At 42.4% G+C, this 19,363-nt stretch overlaps 2 protein-coding genes across 2 annotated transcripts in view; one reads left to right on the plus strand and one right to left on the minus strand.

Moving 5' to 3' along the window:
- The window catches only part of LOC122755399 (H-2 class II histocompatibility antigen, E-S beta chain-like), a 128,609-nt gene that overhangs the window by 62,021 nt on the left and 47,225 nt on the right, over positions 1 to 19,363 (plus strand). The window lies entirely within an intron of this gene.
- Positions 1 to 19,363, minus strand: part of LOC122753463 (DLA class II histocompatibility antigen, DR-1 beta chain-like) — a 65,468-nt gene that overhangs the window by 3,414 nt on the left and 42,691 nt on the right. The window contains exons 2-3 of the mRNA XM_044000854.1: positions 5,582 to 5,701; positions 5,393 to 5,475 (exon numbers count right to left, since the gene is read on the minus strand). Of these exons, the coding sequence (XP_043856789.1) occupies positions 5,393 to 5,474 (82 nt within the window). The 5' untranslated portion in view covers position 5,475; positions 5,582 to 5,701. The remainder of the gene's footprint in view (positions 1 to 5,392; positions 5,476 to 5,581; positions 5,702 to 19,363) is intronic.

A 19,363-nucleotide genomic window follows, 5' to 3' on the forward strand; every position in this document is an offset into this window, starting at 1 on the left:
CATAATCACTCTAGCCAAAAGAATCGATCATAGTTATATGGCCTCTCCCTACTCTAACCCAACCTCCATACATCAGCCAGGGTGATTTTCCTAAAGGAAGTTCTGACCTTATCACTCTCTGCCACCCCTTCCCCAATTCAATTACCTCTAGGGGTCCCTTTTGGCTCCGAAATCAAATCTCACTCTTCTGTTGGGCACTTCAAGTACTTTACTCCCAGGTTCCAGCCTCCCCTTCCAGACACCTTTGCACACCCTGCAGTGGAGGTGTCCAATCCAGCCCACAGGCCTCATGTGACATCATACACTACTCCTGGGTGGCTCAAACCAGATCAAAATGTAATTGGGAAATATTTGATGAAATAAATAAAATAGATAATATCAATAGGTTTTGTCTATGTCAATGTGCAGCCCACATGATTTATGGTTTACTGGTTCCTATTCCCATGTGAGTTTTGCACCACTGCTCTCCAGTTCCACCAAGATGGCCTTCTCCCAGTTCCCCATACACAGTATGCCATAATCCCACCTTCCTGCTTTTGTGTCCCTTCTCTGAAGCTTGAAATGCACTCTATCCTTACCTGCCTATAGAATTCCTAATTTCCTTCAAGGCTCCCCTCAAACACCAACCTTTCTTTGGGTCCCAGTTACTCTAGTGTCTTTCCCCGCAATTCTACTTGGTATTTATTTTTGAAGTATTTTGTATATAATTATACATGTAAATGCTAAACACATGCACACACACATACACTGATATAATGTTAAATCCTTGAGTAAGGACTCAAGTTTCATCACTGTCTTTGTATTTCCAGTACCTAGCAAAGTGCCTGGTACATGGTTGGTGTTTTATCAATGTTTATTCCTTGATTAATTGATTGAATGTTAGGACTAGAAATGATGTTAGCAATCATTGGTCTGACCTACCCTCCCTGCCACCACTACTATACAATACACCATTTTATCATTTAGGAAAGTGAGGTTCAGAGCTTTACCCAAAATCCCATGGGAAGGCATCTGACAAAAGTAAGGTCACCATCTGCATTCCTGATGCAACTCTCATGGCATGTATGCTATTCAGCCTTGGTGCACAGACTTATGTGTCTGTACTTTTATCTCCCAGCTAGATTACAAACTCTTGGATGGGAAGGGCTACTTCCTGTATTTTTAACTGAGTTCCACAGCTCTTGTCACAGCTCTCATGTAGTAGTTCTCAGTGATGAATGAATTAAATTAAATTAAATTAAATTAAGTTAAATGAATGAAGGAGGCAGCTAGGTGCTCTAGGGAGTAAAGCATTGGACCTGGAATCAGGAAGAACTGAGTTCAAATCCAGCCTCAGACACTTATTAGCTATGTAGCCCTGGGTAAGTCACTTAACCTCTGTCTTCCTCAGTTTCTTTACCTATAAAATGGGGATCATAATAGCACCTTTTCCCCATGGTTGTTGTGACAATAAGATGAGATTTTGTAAAACCAAACAAACAGGGGGCAGCTAGGTGGCACAGTGGATAAAGCACATGCCCTGGATTCAGGAGAACCTGAGTTCAAATCTGCCCTCAGACACTTGACCCTTACTAGCTGTGTGACCCTGGACAAGTCACTTAACCCTTATTGCCCCACAAAAACCAAAAACCAACCCCCCCCAAACCAACCAACCAAAAAAAAAAACCAAAACAAAACACTTTTCAAACCTTAAAACACCACATAAATGTGAGCTAATATAGTGAAGGGACACTTGCTGACATTTAACATGGGTTCTCTCTCCACATCTTAACCCAGTTCAGATCCTACCTGCTCCTTCCTTGCCCATCCCATGCCACAGGAATATCCCCCTGCTTTCCACTCCTGCTGTTCTTCTCTGTACCACACATACAGTCAGTATGAACTTGTATCATTAGCTGCATTTTCATGTGTCAGGGTATCTCTGATACTTTGTATTCCCCATGCTCCCAAGCACAGGGCTGAGCAGTTACTTAACAGTCACTTAAATGTTATTTAAACATTTGTACTTGGATGACTGGTTAGATGGAAGGATTGTCTATTCAATCCATTAGTGGCTGACTCTGGGCTTGGCTGATAGAGCTGCCTAGTCATATATATACACACACACACATATATATGTATGTATATATATATATACACACACATAATAACATTAATCATATTTCTGCATTAGTCATGTTATAAGAGAAAAATCAGAGCAATGATGAAAAACCTCAAAATAGAAAAAACAACAGCCCCCAAAACAAAAGACATAGTATGGTTCATTCAGCATCTATACTCCAGTTTTTTTTTCCTGGATTTGGAGATTCTCTTCTATCATGAGTTCCCTGGAACTCTTCTGTACCATTGCATTGGTGAGAAGAATATAGTGCATCACAGTAGGTCAACACTCAATGTTGATGATACTGTGTACAATGTTCTTCTGGTTCTGCTCATCTCACTCATCATCAGCTCACGTAAGACCCTCCAGGTTTCTCTGAATTCCTCCTGCTCATCATTTCTTACAGCACAATAGTATTCCATTGTATTCATATACCACAACTTGTCCAGCCATTCCCCAATTGATGGGCATCCCCTCAACTTCCAATTCCTTGCCACCACGTAAAGAGCAGCTATAAATATTTTTGTACATGTTGGTCCCTTTCCCCTTTCCATGATTTCTTTGGGAAAAAGACCCAAAAGTGGTATTGCTGGGTCAAAGGGTATGCACAGCTTTATCGCCCTTTGGGCATAATTCCAAATTGCTCTCCAAAATGGTTGGATCAGTTCACAGCTCCACCAACAATGCATTAGTGTTCCAATTTTCCCACAGCTTCTCCAACATTTATTATTTTCCTTTTTTGTCATTTTAGCCAATCTGATAGGTGTCAGGTGGTACCTCAGAGTTGTTTTAATTTGCATCTCTCTAATCAATAGAGATTTAGGGCATTTTTTCATATGGGAATAGATAGCTTTGGTTTCTTCATCAGAAAACTGCCTGTTCATATCCTTTGACCATTTCTCAATTGGGGAATGACTTGGATTCTTATAAATTTGATTTAGTTCCCTATATATTTTAGAGATGAGGCCTTTATCAGAAGTACTGGCCATAAAAATTGTTTCCCAGCTTTCTGCCTCCCTTCTAATTTTGGATGCATGGCTTCTGTTTGTACAAAAATTTTTTAATTTAATGTAATCAAAATCATCCACTTTGCATTTTATAATATACTCTATCTCTTGTTTGGTCATAAACTGTTTTCCTTTCCAAAGATCTGATAGGTAGACTATTCCTTTCTCTCCTAATTTACCTATGGTATCACCTCTTATGTCTAACTCGTGTATCCATTTTGACCTTATTTTAGTATAAGGTGTAAGATGTTGGTCTATGCCTAATTTCTGCCATACTATCTTCCAGTTTTCCCAGCAGTTTTTGCCAAATACTGAGTTCCTATCCCAGGAGCTGGAGTCTTTGGGTTTATCAAACACTAAATTACTAGTGTCATGGATAGGCAGAGCTAATATAGTAAAAATGACAATACTGCCCAAATTAATTTACTTATTCAGTGCCATACCAATCAGACTACCTAAAAATTATTTTATAGAGCTAGAAAAAATAGTAACAAAATTCATCTGGAAAAACAAAAAATCAAGAATATCCAGGGAAATAATGAAAAAAAAGTGCACAGGAAGGTGGGTTAGCGGTACCAAACCTGGAGCTTTACTATAAAGCAGCAGTCATCAAAACTATTTGGTACTGGGGCAGCTAGATGGCGCAGTGGTGAGGCACCGGCCCTGGATTCAGGAGTACCTGGGTTCGGTTCTGGCCGCAGACACTTGACACTTACTAGCTGTGTGACCTTGGGCAAGTCACTTAACCCTCATTGCCCTGCAAAAAACAAAAACAAAAACAAAAACAAAAACAAAACTATTTGGTACTGTCTAAGAAATAGAGTGGTAGATCAATGGAATAGGCTAGGCATAGGAAACGCAGTAGTAAATTTGAGATTTTCAAAGACAAATCATGGAGGATGGATACAAGCCAGATTATTGACCCAATTAGAGGTAGGTGGCCAGGCTGAGGGCCAGGACAGGATGTAGGGGGGATGTTGGGAATAGTATTAAAGGGACTTTTATCTGATCCCTGCCTACCTGCAAACCAACTCTGGTTAGTGGGGTTTCTTTTGAGGATGGAGGATTTTTCCCCATGTGGCCACAACCTACGTTTCCTTTTCATCTTATCACATTATTCCCCTCCCCAAACTTTATGGTCTCACCACATTAATCTCTTCACTGGCCCCACACCGCATTCCATCATTTGTCTCCATGATTTTGCATTGACTTTTCCCTGTCCCTGGAATACACCCCTCCTCACCTCCACCTCTCAAGAGTCCCTGACTTCCTTCAGGACAAAGGTCCAGCACCACTTTCTACATGAAGTCCTTCCCGATATCCAGACAGGCTAGTGCCCTCCCTCCATAAGAGAGCTGGTGTTTGTTTTCCATTTGTTCTATGTATATTTCCATCTGTAGAAGCTATCTCTTCTGAGGGAATCTAAGGCCCTTAGGGCAGGAACAAGTTTGTTTGTTTTTCCCCTTCATATCCCCAGCACCAAGTATGGTGCCAGATACATGGTAGGTGCATAATAAATGCTTACTGATTGGTGCTATTTTCATGCAGGAAGACCTATGACCCAGATCCTGGATTCAGGGAGCAATAGCAGTGACTGATCTGGGGTCAGGATGTCTATCTGTCAGGCAGAATAGGAAATAATCCCTGACTGGAACAGAGAAGTGGAGATCTAGGGGACATTGGACCTGCAATATTTCTTCAGCCCATTAACAAGGGATCATGAAGATAAAAGAAATCCCATCCTGGATTAGCCCTCCTTGGTCTCTCCTGACCTGACTCAGGGGATGCATAGGAAAAAGGCTGGCCATTATCATGTTAAGTACAAAGGCTAGGGATGGATCCCAAATACCAGGGCTTCACACAAGGCTTTCAGATCCTCCAATCCTTCCATGGAGGGATAAACAAAACAGGAAAACTCTTCCCCTATAAACACCAAAATCAAAATGAGTTCAGCAGATTAGGCCATTTATGTGAAGGTATTTAGGGGGACAGGAAAGTTCAGGTGGGAATTTGAAGTAGAGAGTAAAGACTCAGAGCCCCTGAGAAGGGATGGGTTTAGGGACAAAGAAATGAAGGGGAAGCAAGAACACATTTGGAACATGAGTTAAGGGGAGGAAGGGAGCAGAGGAATAGGATAATGGGATCTCGGAGACCAACTTCTTCCACCTCCCCATGCTGCCAAGTGCCAGCCTGCTCTGGTCCTTTTTGGGCTGCCCATATGGAGAAGAGCATTTCTCTTATTTCTCCACCTGTGCTCTCCAGGGAGCTACTACTCTGTGCTTACCTGGGCTGTCTCTGCCTGTAGCCACTAGGGAATTCAGCACCAGCAGGGTCATAATCAGAACTTTTGTCCACATACACAGCATCCTGGGGACAGGGAAAGGACAAGGGACACAGAGGAATGGCCGGCACAAAGGTCCCCATCCCATAGGAACTGCCTCATGACTTCCAGAATAAGAATTTAAGTACTTACTTATGAGTTCCGGGATTGGACCACCTCAGAGATGGGAGAACCAATCTGGATCAGCAATGAATGACATCATCAGTTCCTAGGCAGAGATTTCATTTGAAGACTCAGAATACTTAGATTTTCCTGAAGGAAACAGAGAATAGAATTCGTAGAATCTCATGCTTACCAAGGACCTCAGAGGTTACCTCTGCCCTGGACTATTTCAATAGTCCCCTAGTAGTTCTCCTTGCCTCCATTCTCTCTAGCTTCTTGAATAATGCACAAAGGTGAATAATGATTGCTAAAGCATAAGAAGTTTGACTGTAACATCCCCCTTATCCAAAACCTCCACTGACTCCCTATTGTCCCTAGAATTTAATATCAAGTTCCCCATTTAGCATTTTTTGGGGGGCAGGGCAACGAGGGTTAAGTGACTTGCCCAGGGTCACACAGCTAGTAAGCCCATTTAGCATTTGAGGGCTTTCATAATCTGAGCCCAGCCACTGGACTCTCCAGCATTTTTACATCTTCCTGCTCTTTCTTAAAGATATAACCACCAGATGGTAGTGGCAGCTTCAGTCACCCTCTGATCTGGGGACTGGCTGGAGCATGCTGGTACCATCACCCCAGCCTTCCCCCTCCCTCCCCCCCATCAGTTTCAGGAAGTATTATCTGTCTATCTTGGAGATACAGCCTCAGGGTGGATGATAAAAAACAAATTAGACCAAAAGGAGAATAAACAATTAGCCCAGATTAAGTCATTTGGAGCATCTGGGTCTGATTCCCAAATGTCAGACAGATCACACTTCAGCCTGGCTCAGATTACTGCCAGTGCTATAGGATGTAGTCATCATGTAGGTAAGGAGTACAAATAAGGGTCCCTTGCTCTCCTTTCCCATAAACAGTCACCCTCCAGTTAAGTCCTGTGCTAGGAGGCCCTTTGAAGCCAGTTTCTTATAGAAACTTTGGCCCAGCATATTCTCCTATTGGAATTTCTGTGTTCCACAGCTCTGCTGGGTTGTAGATGGTAGCTACAGTGTAGTTCTCATTTATATTACACATATATACATACATGTAGACACATGGGCATGCACACACACATACATACATATACACACATACATATACACATATATAATGCACAGATTTCATAGGTCTGATATTCATACAAATAAATATATATACCACTTATTTTCTATTTCTATTGTATATTATATAATATACTCAAGTAATATTATATAAATACATAATATATACATATATTTGAATATCTGACCTATGAAATGTGTGTAACAATTATGGCCTAAAGTGAGCAACAATCCATAGCTAGCAATGAATTCCTTAAGGAATCTTTTGGCTTTGTCAGTGTAGTCTGTTTGAATGAAAGGAGAGACTTTGACTCCTCCAGAATAGTCAAATGGATTACAGAGGGCAGAATGTCAGTAATAATAATAAAAGAACATAGTAATAGGTACAATATTTAGGTAAATGTGTCAATTCAACCTGCAAGTTTACAAATAGTGCCTCTTGTGTAGCAGGTGTGGTTATTTCCCACTGGCCAATGCTGAGGGCCAAGCTCATTGGGCATTTGAGAAAGAGGGAGAATTTGGAGCAGCCAATTTTTTTCTGACTTCCACAAGAACATTGTTCACACTTTGTTCTTAATGAACCAGAGTGGGACAAGGAAGGAGAGCAAGAAGTTCTTTTGGCGCCCTCAAGTGGCCACGTGGGGGAAGCATCAGGTCATCATAATATAAGGAATATGATTCAGCAAGCCAGCCATATTGTCCTTCTTATGGTTGCTGATCTTGAAGGATGGCAAGATCCTAAAGGCTGGCCAGGGGTCACCCGTCTAAGAATGGACAAATGAGAATAGAGGTAGGAGTCTGGGGCTAGAAAGGAAGGGGGAATAATTATTGTCTGCTATGTGCCAGGCACTGTGCTAAGCGCATTACAAGCATGATTGCATTTGATTGAAATGACCACCAGTCCAGTGAAATGGGCCTACAGGTCATTTCCTCTTGTAATGTCCTTTAATGGCTATGTGATCCTTAAAGTTTAGAACAGCTGGAAGAAGGTAATAGATTGACTTATCATCTAACAGAGAACCATCATGGATCTGGGCTCCAGGTGAAGGCAGGAATCCTATTGGTTCCTATATTAGATTAATATCATGCACCACACAAATTGTATATTTAGGGTCCATTCATTTGAATGCAGTCTGCTTATCAGTAGCAATATAGACACAAGTGAAAGCAAGAAGTCTAGGAAATTGGGCAGATTACTGAGGGCAGTCAGAATACCCTGTGGCCAACCATCCTTTAGAGTCTCCTCAGGCAGCATCCATCCAGGGATAAGAGGAGATTGGGCTTATGGAGAAGGACATCTTTTAGGTCAAGCCTGGGAATAAGGAGCTGTGCAGTGACAGAATAGAGACATGGTCTTTTCCATTGTTGGGTATAGTCAACAGGGCAGCAGGATTCAGCACTGGATTTACACTTTATCAGCCTAGCAGCAAGGGCAGAGGTAGGGTACATTTAAACAGAAAAGATAAAGCAATGCATAATATAGCGGACCAATTTCTTTTTTTAAAAATTAATTAATTAATTAATTTAAGTTTTCAACCTTTGTTTAGATAAGATTTCCAATTTCAAATTTTTCTCCCTCCCTACCCCCTCCCCTAGACAGCAGGTAGTCTGATATATAACATTAAACATATTTCTGCATTAGTCATGTTATAGAAGAAGAATCAGAGCAAGAAGGAAAAACCTCCAAAAAGAAAAACAACAGCACCAAAACCAAAAGAGATAGTATGGCCCAATCAGCATCCATATTCCACACTTTTTTTTTCTCGATTTGGAGAGCCTTTTCCATCATGAATCCTTTGGAACTTTCTTGTACCATTGGATTGGTGAGAAGAATCTAGTCTATCACAGTTGATCAAGACACAATGTTGATGATACTGTGGTAAAAAAAATGAAAGTTTTTAACAGTCGGTTAGGATAACTGAAGGACCACCCTTTCGGGGAGGAGACCAATGACATGAGCTACGCACGCCAGTCGGCCTGCTGTGCACGTCAGACTGCCTGCTAGCACTCCACTTCCGGGGTGCGAACTTAAAAGGCAAGGAGAGGGGGGCAGCTAGATGGCGCAGTGGTAAAGCACCAGCCTTGGATTCAGGAGTACCTGAGTTCAAATCTGACCTCGGACACTTGACACTTACTAGCTGTGTGACCCTGGGCAAGTCACTTAACCCCCATTGCCCCGCAAAAAAAAAAAAAAAAAGGCAAGGAGAGAACGGAAGTGGAGCTTTTTCCTGCTCCGCTGGTCTCCTGGCTGCGCTGCACAGACAGACTCGGACTGGAGTTTGACTCGGCCCGGCTCTCGGTTAACAGCACACGCTAGACTCAGTCTCTCTCCCCAAAGGTGGCCTTCGGCTTTTGGTGAGTTTTATACGGAATATAGACTAAGCCTAGACTTAAGACGATTTGTATTGTATTTCTACTTTCCTATCCTTCTAATCAACATCACCTTGTGACTACCATACAATAAAAGCCCTAACTAGAAAACCAGAAGCTTCTTCCATTTACTAGTCTGGGAGATAAATTAAGGGAAAGGTTAAGTAGGGGAGATTTATGATCTAATATCCAATTTTAATCTCACAATACTGTGTACAATGTTCTCCTGGTTCTGCTCATCTCACTAATCATCAGCCCATGCAAGAGCCTCCAGGTTGGAGACCAATTTCTAAAATGCAGTTATTCCTGTTAAGGGGGAGAGAGTACAAGGAAATGCATGGTCACTTTTCTCTTTCCCTCCACACTTATCCAGGGGCTTCTCTCTCACTATCAGAGAGCTGCCATGAGCTTAAGATGACCATTCCATATTTGTTCCAGTTTCAATGGCAGAATACTCATATGCAAACATGAGAATGGTTGTTTGCCCAGTGATGGTGGCTCAGCCTTCCCAAGCTTCAGAACCCTTAGTCTCTTCTGCTCCTCCATGTAGGTGAGTGGGAAAAGTCAGAAAGACATTTATCAGACTAGGCCAATGTCACCTTCACCTGGTCAGCCAAAGTCCTCACCCTTTCATTTGCAGATTCAGCAATCCCCCAATTGTACATGGATTTTGGTGAGCTTTGCAGAGCTTCCTGACTTTGACTCTCATTGTGGTCATCACTGAAAAGCACAGACTGAGCCTTCTCCCAGTCTTGTTCTGTACTGGGGTCTACATTGCCTTGAAGTCTTCAGAGCACACAGGAGATGTTTCAATAGATATTGAATAGAATCACAGCATAGGAGATTAAAGTGAAGTCTGAGAGGCCATTTAGCTCAACCTCTAGTAGTGGTTCCTAGACCAGCCAAAGGAAAGGGCAGTTGTTTCTCTCTCCATCCTAAGGACAAATGTTCTCATATTGGCAGAGAGAAACTGAGATCAGACTAAAGACAGATTAAAGCCAGACTCTACCCAACTAATTCCCCAGTCCCATGTGTGCAGAAAAAGAAGTACATGGATACCTAAAATTCCCTTTCTACCCTCTATTTGTCCATAATCATTCTATAAAGTCTAATTCAAATGTCACCTCCTTCAGGAAACCTTCCCTGATGTCAGTTGTCTGGAATACTCCCATTACCCTGGCTTTTGCATATTGTACCTCTCCTATGTATTAATTTTGATTGCAGGGTGTCTTTGTTTTGTTGTTTTGGTTTTTTGTGGGGCAATGAGGGTTAAGTGACTCGCCCAGGGTCACACAGCTAGTAAGTGTCCAGTGTCTGAGGTCGGATTTGAACTCTGGGCTGGTGCTTTATCCACTGCGCCACCTAGCTATCCCAATTGCAGGGTGTTTTAAAAAATATATCTTAATCCCTTACCAGACAGGAACCTCTACAAGGCTGTCTAATCTCATTTTCTCTCCCAAATACACCCCAGACTTTGGTACTTTGGCCATATAAGGAGTTTAAAAGAACAATGAAATTGAATCCTCTCCTTCCCAGTCAGCTGTGTCCCCATAGACCTATTTACTGTCAGAAGCCATAGATGCCTCCATGAAACTCATATTAATCAATTAAGAAGCATTTTATTAAGAGCCTACTATAGGTTAGGTACTGTGCTAAGGGCTAGGGATACAAAACCAAAATGAAATAGATCCTGCCCTCACAGAACTCTTAATCTATCTAAGGAGAAAATATTGGTTTTGAACAAGATGGCTGCCTAAAGAGAGGCATGCTGCCTAACTCCCCTCCCCCACCTACTCCCACCAAAACCAGAAATTCACTCCAGGACAAACAATGATCAAGAAATCCAATGAAAAACTACAGAAAATGGTTTCTCCCATGCCAAAAGCCCCCCAAAGTTAACCAGTAGCCCATGGACAAAAGCAAAGAGGGCCACTGCCAAAGGCAGCACCAGGGCAGGTAAATATGCCAGTAGCATCCCAGCACAACCACAGACCCATGTAATCTTTTTCTAATCCAAAAGGAATGACTTATTGAACACAGTTTGGTGTAGAAATAGGTCAGATTCATGAGGGGAACATGGGAGTTTGACATAGGCATGGTAATCAGGAAGATAATACTGGAAAGGAAATAGTTGCAGGGAAAAAAGAGGAAAGATGGAAGAAAGGAAAGAAGGAAAGAAGGAAGGAAGGAAGGAAGGAAGGAAGGAAGGAAGGGAAGAATGGTAAAGAAGGAAGGAGGGAAATATTTCTCATCCTTAAGGGAGGATGAAAAGAAAAAAAGAAAAGAACTAGCATCTAAGAGAGGGTTCCCTATCAATTGAGAAAATGTGAACAAATTGTGGTGTAGGAAATAATGAAATATTACTGAGCCATAAGAAATGATGTGAAAGCCCTTCTGAGAGGTTGCTAGGTAGTTTGAATTGAAGTAGGGTGAAGTGAGCAGAGTCAGGAGAATAAGTGATACTAAAAAAAGCAACATTGTAAAGAAAAACAACTTTGAAAGATTGAAGAACTCTAATCAATGTAGTGATGAAGCATGTTAGTCACTTCATGACACAGATGTATTGGACTCAAGGTGCTGAAACAGACTTTCCTTTTTGATAATGGTCACTGTGAGAATTAATTTTGCTTGAGTATGCTTATCTATTACAAGGGTTATTTTTTCTTTCTTTTCTGTAGTTTCTTAAATTGAGAGGGCTTTGTGTATGAGGAGGAAGGGAGAGTTAGCAATTCTGATGGCACAAAAGAAGGCCGCTGAAACTTTTTTTACATACATAGAGGACAACAAAAGGAAATCCAGAAGAAAGCACAGAGAGAAAGGACAGTTTTGAAAGTCATATATAAAATTTATTATACTTTTCTTAAAAATTATTGTGAAATGAAGCCTTAGAATTCATATTCAATCCCCTTTTGTTTTCTAATATGTGTGTAAAAATATATAACCTTGTACAGATAATATAGAAAAAGAAATACGATGTTTTTTTATTTCTCTATCTAGCCATCCATCTTTCCCTTTAATTTTAGTTTCCTCCTCCACATAGGTCCTTTTCTCTGTTTCTGTGTGCATTTCTGTGACTTTATGGGGCCTTCAAAACAGGGCTGAGGCAAGAGAAAAATGAAGTAAGGCCATTAACTACACAAAGCTGGACCAGCATCACATGGGCTGAGCCTTCATCTCTGATGTGCAGAGGAAGACGGCCAATGTCTTCATAGACAAGAGGGCACAGAAAAAGTCCTAAGGAAGAGCCAAGGGATTCAATTTTTGGTCTTGTTTCTTCCTCTGATTAGCTGTGAAACCTCGGGGAAAGTCAATGCACCTTCCTATGGGGCAAGTTTAAAAAAAATTTAATGTGCATGTGTGTATGTGTGTGTGTGTGTGTGTGTATGTGGGGGGGATATAGCTGTAGATGAATCCTTAAAATTTGTTGCAGGATTCTAAGGTTGGAAATGGAAATTGTGATCACATAGTTGCACTCAAACCTCCCTTCCATGAACTGTTTCAGACAAGTTAGGCCTCCTCCCTCTGCTGGCTCATACTTTGCAGTGCACCCTCCCACTTGAATGGGAAGAGCTGGTCCTAAGCTTAGGATGTTTTACAGGAGGGCAGGGACTTTAGTTAATCAGACTTTTGGGGTCCCCAAAGCACACAGTTCAACCTTGCCTCCCTCACTCAGTCTCTCACCTAGATCAGCTCAATTCTTCTGAGTAGAGAGTCACTCATGTGGCCCCAGGGACCTGACTCACTCATACTCTCCTCTTCCCTCTATGACCTAAAGGGTTCTCAGCTTCCCACTTAAGAGATCCCCTCCCAGCTCAAGGAAGCAAGATATTATGGCATTTGCTTCTTACCCAGAGAGAGGTGAATTCAGTCAGGCAACAAGAGCCATGGTGAGCGATGGAAAAACAAAGAAAGGCAAAAACATCCACTGCTTTCAAAGAGTTCACATTCTGATGAGGTAGACATGTAAATAGCTAAGTGGGCACTATATATTTATGCATACATATATACAGACACACACACATATATATTCTGATGAGGTAGACATGTAAATAGCTAAGTGGGCACTATATATTTATACATACATACACACACATATATATTCTAATACATTCTGATACAAATATATGCATATAGACATATATATACACAAATATATGTATGGAGAGAGAATGAAGAGAAAGAGAGAAAGAGAGAGGGAGGTGAGGAATGAGGGATAAGAGAGAGCAAGTGGAAGTGAAAAATAATCTTAGACAATTTGGCTGCTGGAGGATGTAAAAAAGGCCTCCCAAGGAAGATGGAGATTGGAGGTGAATCTTGGGGGATGCCAGTCAGGAAAACAAAGAGGCAATGGTGAGGAAAGAGAACATGCTGGGCATGGGGGACAGTCAAGGACAAGAAACAGTGATGGGTAATGAAGTGTCTTGAGTGAATGACAGCAGGTAGGCTGTAACTGAGAGTAGAATGTGGGAGGAAAGACAAGTATATGAAGACTGGGAAGAGGGGAAAGGGGAGGTTTATGAAGTGCTTGAAATGCCAAATAGAAGACCCTGGAGATAACAGGGAATGACTGGAGTTTGTGGATTAGGAGAATGATATGGGCAGATCTGTGCTTTAGGAAAAAGATTTTTGCACCTGAAACAAAAAGCAATTGGAGTGTAGAGAAACATGAAGTAGAAAGACAAATTAGAAACCTATTGCAATGGTCCAGACAAGAGTCAAGGCAACAAGTCCACAAGCATTGATGAAATACTTCATATGTGTCAGGGGCTGCCCTAAGTGTTGGGGATACAAATACAAGCAGAAAGCCCATCCTGCTCTCAAGGAGCTGGCATTCTAAAGGGAGAAGCCAGTATGTAAAAGGAGCTGAGAAGACTTTGGGGGCAGAGGGAGAGAGGGAAGGTACCCATGGAAGGCATGGGGCTGATGTCCAGAAAACGAAGCAGGATTCTTTGGGGCTCTTTCCCATAACGGAGGTTATGGGAGAAATCATGAACTGTAGGGGACTGTAGGGGCAAGGGAGTAAGGCAGCTGAAACATGGTGGCAAAGTCCAGAGAGAAGTATCTAGAGAAGTGATGAGGATCTAGATGAGGACGGGGGCTGAGAGGAAAGAGCAGGGGACAAATAGGAGAGATGTTGTGAAGGTTGAAGTAATGGATCAAGGGAAAGCTAGAAACCCCTTGAGCAAAACCTTTATATTATCTTGTCTCTGAGGAACATTCCTCAAGACAATGTCCCTTCCCAGGGGGCAAATTATTTAGCAACTAAGTGTCCTTCCTTAGGTTCTGGGGTTCCCATCCTTTGATCACATTCATACTTAAGTATTTATCAGCCATTATTGAGTTATATCTCTAAAGGCTGAGAAACCTTTCCTTGTTTTCAAAACTTATGATTTCATAGATAATGATCTTTTTTCTAAGGGGAAATCACTGTTGAACCCTAGCTCTGAGAGCTACAGATAACAGATTTTAACCTCCTCGTAAGAGCTTTTTTTAGGTTATAACTATCCACTGTCACCACTTCTTCCTACACCTAGCAGCAAAGACCCTGTTCACAATGAATTAAAATTGTCCCTGCCTGAGAAAGCACATCTCATAAATGGAGACAAAAGAGGAGCCTGCCAACCATGAAATATCTGAAATACATAAACAGTACTATAGTATATTAAATATCAGAAAAACAAAACTCTGGAAGACCTCAGAACTCTGATGAAAAGACAAAATAATAATGACTTCAAAAAGCTGGAAGTAACTCTCCCTTTCTTCACCTAAATTTTAAGCAACCAGAGGACAGAGACTCATCTTATACTTCTCTATTCCCCACAGAGATGAACACTGCTGGGGATACAATAATGCTCAGATAATAATTGACTCATTGATGTTCTCTAGTCTTACATCTATCCCATGCTACTAGAAGTTATATAACTTCCTGTGGTCCTAAGGGGAGACAAAGAGAGTAGAGATGAAGAAAAATTGAATCTTGGTGAGCCATCTGGAGTATTGCAACCCCCACTAGAGTATTGCAACTCCCCTCAGGGAGTTTCCTCCCATTCCTCTCCCCTCCATGAGTTAATCAATGCTGCCCAGTTAGATATCCAGAAGAGAACTAACTAGAGATGATGATGACTATAACAATGATGATGATGAAAGTCAGCATGCTCTTTTTGGCAGGTGCAGACAACTCCACACTGGAGAAGAGGTGGTCATTTCTAATATCATCAGGGTCTAGAAAGCTTAAACTCCATTATGGATCAAGCATATGTTTGCAACCCATGCTGGCTCTTCCTGCTTAATCAAGAGCCATTTGCGACTAATGGTTCCAGGAAGGAAATCAATTGCAGAGAAGCCAATCAATTTGTGGTGTACCAGGAGAACCCCCTTTTCTGGATATCCAGTCACTTTTTACTCAACTGTAATAAGAAAAATATAATCCTGTGTGAGAAAATCAGTGTAGTTTTTCTTATCAAAATCCTACCTCAATCTCCCATTCCATAGAAAGGTTCCAGTCTCTCCACTATTCCCACAACCTGGAAATGGGCAGGATTCCTATTAAGCCATACATCTTGGCTAGCACGAGGCAGCCTTGGATCATCAATCCATTTTTCTGAATTATTGCAGCTTAGTTTCATCAGTATTCTGGGATATATTAGAAGGTGGGTTTTCTGAATATAGATTCTTCAACTTTTGACCTGGGCACCAAGGCCATATGTAAATCCTTGACCACTGCAAGAGATTTACAGATCAAGCATTTAGAAATATTGCCAGTCTACAGAGTAATTTATTTAGGTAAAGTTTTGTACCGCATATGCCAAGTAGTTAATTCTCCAAGTTTTCCCTCCAAATCTCTTCCTCCTTTTCTAATTCTTTTCATTAGCCTTATTCTTTCATTGACGTTGTTACCTTAAATTCTTTTTACAATGCTGTTTAAAAATTCTTGTATCATTTCTTCTAGTGATTACAACTGACCTGTCACCAAAACACCCAGCAGTGTTTATCTTCAATCTATTTTGGATTTCTTCTCTTCTGAGTTGGACTGTTTGTACCCTAGCAGTTATTTATAGTGAGGGTTCCTTGCTACTCATTCTCCCAGCTTTCCTCCCCAGATTGGTGTTAGACTCTACATATTTCACCAGGAAATGTCAAGGTATCTAACAGTTGTGCCTGAAATCCTGCTGCTCTTTCTCTGGGTATTGCCTTCTTCAAGAATCACAGGAGCAGCTCAGAACCAGGAGCTACAAACATTCAATGGGCTCAAGTGCTCTGATCTAGGGCCTAGCCTGATCCTGGTTTTTAGAGGCTCTAAACCTGTGGTTAAGTATCAACAACACAACTGCTGGATAGGGCTAGAAAGCACCTTAGCAGTCATTGGGTCCATCCTCTCCCCAACCACTATTTTATAGTTTAGGCTACTGAAGCCCAGAGAAGCTGAGCTCCTAGACCAAGGTCACACAGCAAGTCATTTTGAGAAAATCATTCCTTTACTCCACAGTTCAAATTTAACAGGCTCCTTCATGACCACCCTAAACAATGGGGAGATCATTTCTTTGAATCGTCTTTGGAATCTTGTGTTGGCTTCTTTTATGTACCATAGATGTTGTATGTTAACGTAAATTCTTAGTTGTATTTTCATTTGGATATTATGTACAGTATTATACTTTGTATGTCCCATAACCCCAAGCATGGTTCTGAGCACAGAGTAAATTAATAAATGTTTTTAGTTTGGATGACTGGCCACCTGGGGGCGCTGCCTGCTCAGTAAATCCACAACTAACACAAGGACTGACTGGAATTGTAGGTTCTGTTCAGAAACCTCCTGGGACTGAAAGTTCCTGCTATCTTCCTGTTTTCACATCTCTGACCCTGATAGATGATCCCTGGAAGGCTCCTGTCTCAGACTCAACCCCCCAAAATGGACGGTATTCATAAAGAACTCACCTAGAGAGGTTGTGTAGGCTACAATCCTGAAGGGGTTCAAGGTTCTGATGGATGTAAATCAGATTATTGTCCCCAGAGAGGGAGTTATTGGTAACTCCAAGTGCCAGGACAGGACAGGCTGCAGGGGAGATGGCTGGACAGGGTCGGGAGGTCTGACACTTTCTACCTGCAGGATAGTCCTGGCTGGAAGGTAATTCTGTTATAGTGCCGAAGATTCTCTCCCCCGGACATGGGATCCCTCGCCTCCTATTATATGATCAGAGAGGTTCTGGTATAGATACCAGGACCATCAGCTGGAAAAAGAAGTGGTACTATCTGATTTGGGGTCAGGGAATGTGTCTGGCAGCAGCAACAGGAAGTAAGCCCTGCCTGGGTCAGAGATGGGGAAGTGAGAGAGGGCTTGGTGAAGACCTGGTCTGGGTATGGTTGTTCAGTCCATTTACATGCGATCTTGAAGGCATGAGAAATTGCATCCTGAATCAGCCCTCTTGGTCTCTCCAGCACAGTATCAGCTTCTGAGCTATCTCCAAGGGACAGATGGGGAAATCTTCCTCCCCATTTCTCCCATTCCATAAGGTTTCCTATAATGTCTGAGATTGGTTGCCAATTACCCCATGTTCATTAAAATCCTTCCAATCCCATCTGGAAGGGAAGAGCAAAGAAAGCTTATTTCCCCAGTAACACCAAAGTTAAAATGATCTGAACAGTTTAAGCATGGCAGGAAAAATGGTAGGAGAGAAAGATTTAGACTGAGGTTTGCTGGGGAAGGTCTAGACTTTTAGGCTCTCTGCATTTACTTTGTGGATGTAAAGCAAAAAGGTTTTGAGAAAACACCAACTTTTGTTGCTTTTTCTAAATGTTGAAAACATAGGAATAAAGGGACCTTTCCTTAGTGGGGCAAATAGTGTCAGCCTAGAAGTAAAGAGCTGGCATTATCTGTAATAGAGAAGCAGTGCTGGAGGCCATTCCAGTTATGTCCGGGATAAAGCAAAGATATCCATTTTTGTCATGATCATTTGATAGAGTAACATAAATGCTAGCTTTGATTTTAATTCTGTATATTTCTTTGCTTTTTAAGAGTGTTCCATGAGTAAGCACTCAGAGCTCCTGAGACACTCACTCCAGAAAACTCCAAATAATGCCATAAGACAATTCCTGTAGCAGCAGAACCCACAAAGGGACCGGCTGAGCCCATTTTCCAGCCAAAGATGGCTTAGAAGTTTGCATTAGGGGCTACTATACCAGGGTGGGAGTGGAGCCCAACCCTGTGGTCACGCTGACACAGATCCAGCCCCAGGCAGGCCATGACAGAGAAATTTACTCCTGGAGAATCTGAAACAGCTGCAGCACCTGCATCTTCTGGAACTAAGATCACTGTCTGGTGAGAGGGTTGAGTGGTTAGCTGGGGGGGAGACTACAGGGATCTCTGCTGGAGCTGAGGCAGAATTCAGTTGTTCTACCCCAGCTGCTGGGAACTAGGAAGTCAACATTAGTGGCGGGCTAAGTTTGGGGAGGGGTGCAGGCTGGCAGGAGTTTTCAACCCAGCAAAATAAAATTTTGTTTCCTGCTTGAAGAGGAAGTAGGCTTGGGGTTATTTACAAACCAGAGCACAGGCCAGGTGAATAAAGAACCTGCCACTCCTTCAATTATACCACGTTAGACACCCTGAAGCTTGGGACAGTGCAGCCTGGAACCAGTGCCCTACTTCAAGAAGGAGTTAAAAGTCAGGAAATAGGCAGGCAAGATGAACAGACAGAGAAAGATGTTGACCATAGAAAATTTCTTTAGTGACAAGGAAGATTGAGGTGCACCCTTAGAAGAGGATAGCTTGATTGGGAGCGGACTAGATTCTGGCTGCTGCCTCCCATAGAAATTACGGACCCCTGGTGTGGCTCGGGTTGAGACAGAGCCAGGAAAATGCCCGGAGTAGCAAAACTCACAGAAGATTGTGCTCATATCATCTTCTGACCAAGAACAACTTGGAAGGTCAGAAGGAGGGAGCTGCTGTGCTGATACAGGAGTTGAGCCCAACCCCACAGTCACCCTGACACAGATCCAGTCCCAGGAAGGCCTCACCAGAGAAGGAGACCCCCAGAGCCTCTGAATCAGCTGAAGCACCAGTGTTGGCTGGAACTAAGCTCACAGTTTGGTGAGGGGGCTGAGCCCTGGGCAGGGGGGAGACTGCAGGGGTCTATGCTGGTGCTGAGGCAGAACTTGGATTTTTCACCCCTGCTGAGAATCAGGAGGTAGGCTTGAGTAGCAGTGGCCCAGGTGGGGAGGGGCACAGGCTCCTGGGAGCTGACAATCACAGCCCACAAAGCTGGTTGGCTAGCAAGTTGTTCTGGGGTCATCTACAGACCACGGAACAGGCTGGGTGAGTGAAGAACCTGATCCTCCTTAAATCATACCACCTGGG

The sequence above is a fragment of the Dromiciops gliroides genome, chromosome 4 (assembly GCF_019393635.1).
Source record: "Dromiciops gliroides isolate mDroGli1 chromosome 4, mDroGli1.pri, whole genome shotgun sequence".
NCBI classification, from domain to species: Eukaryota; Metazoa; Chordata; class Mammalia; order Microbiotheria; family Microbiotheriidae; genus Dromiciops; species Dromiciops gliroides.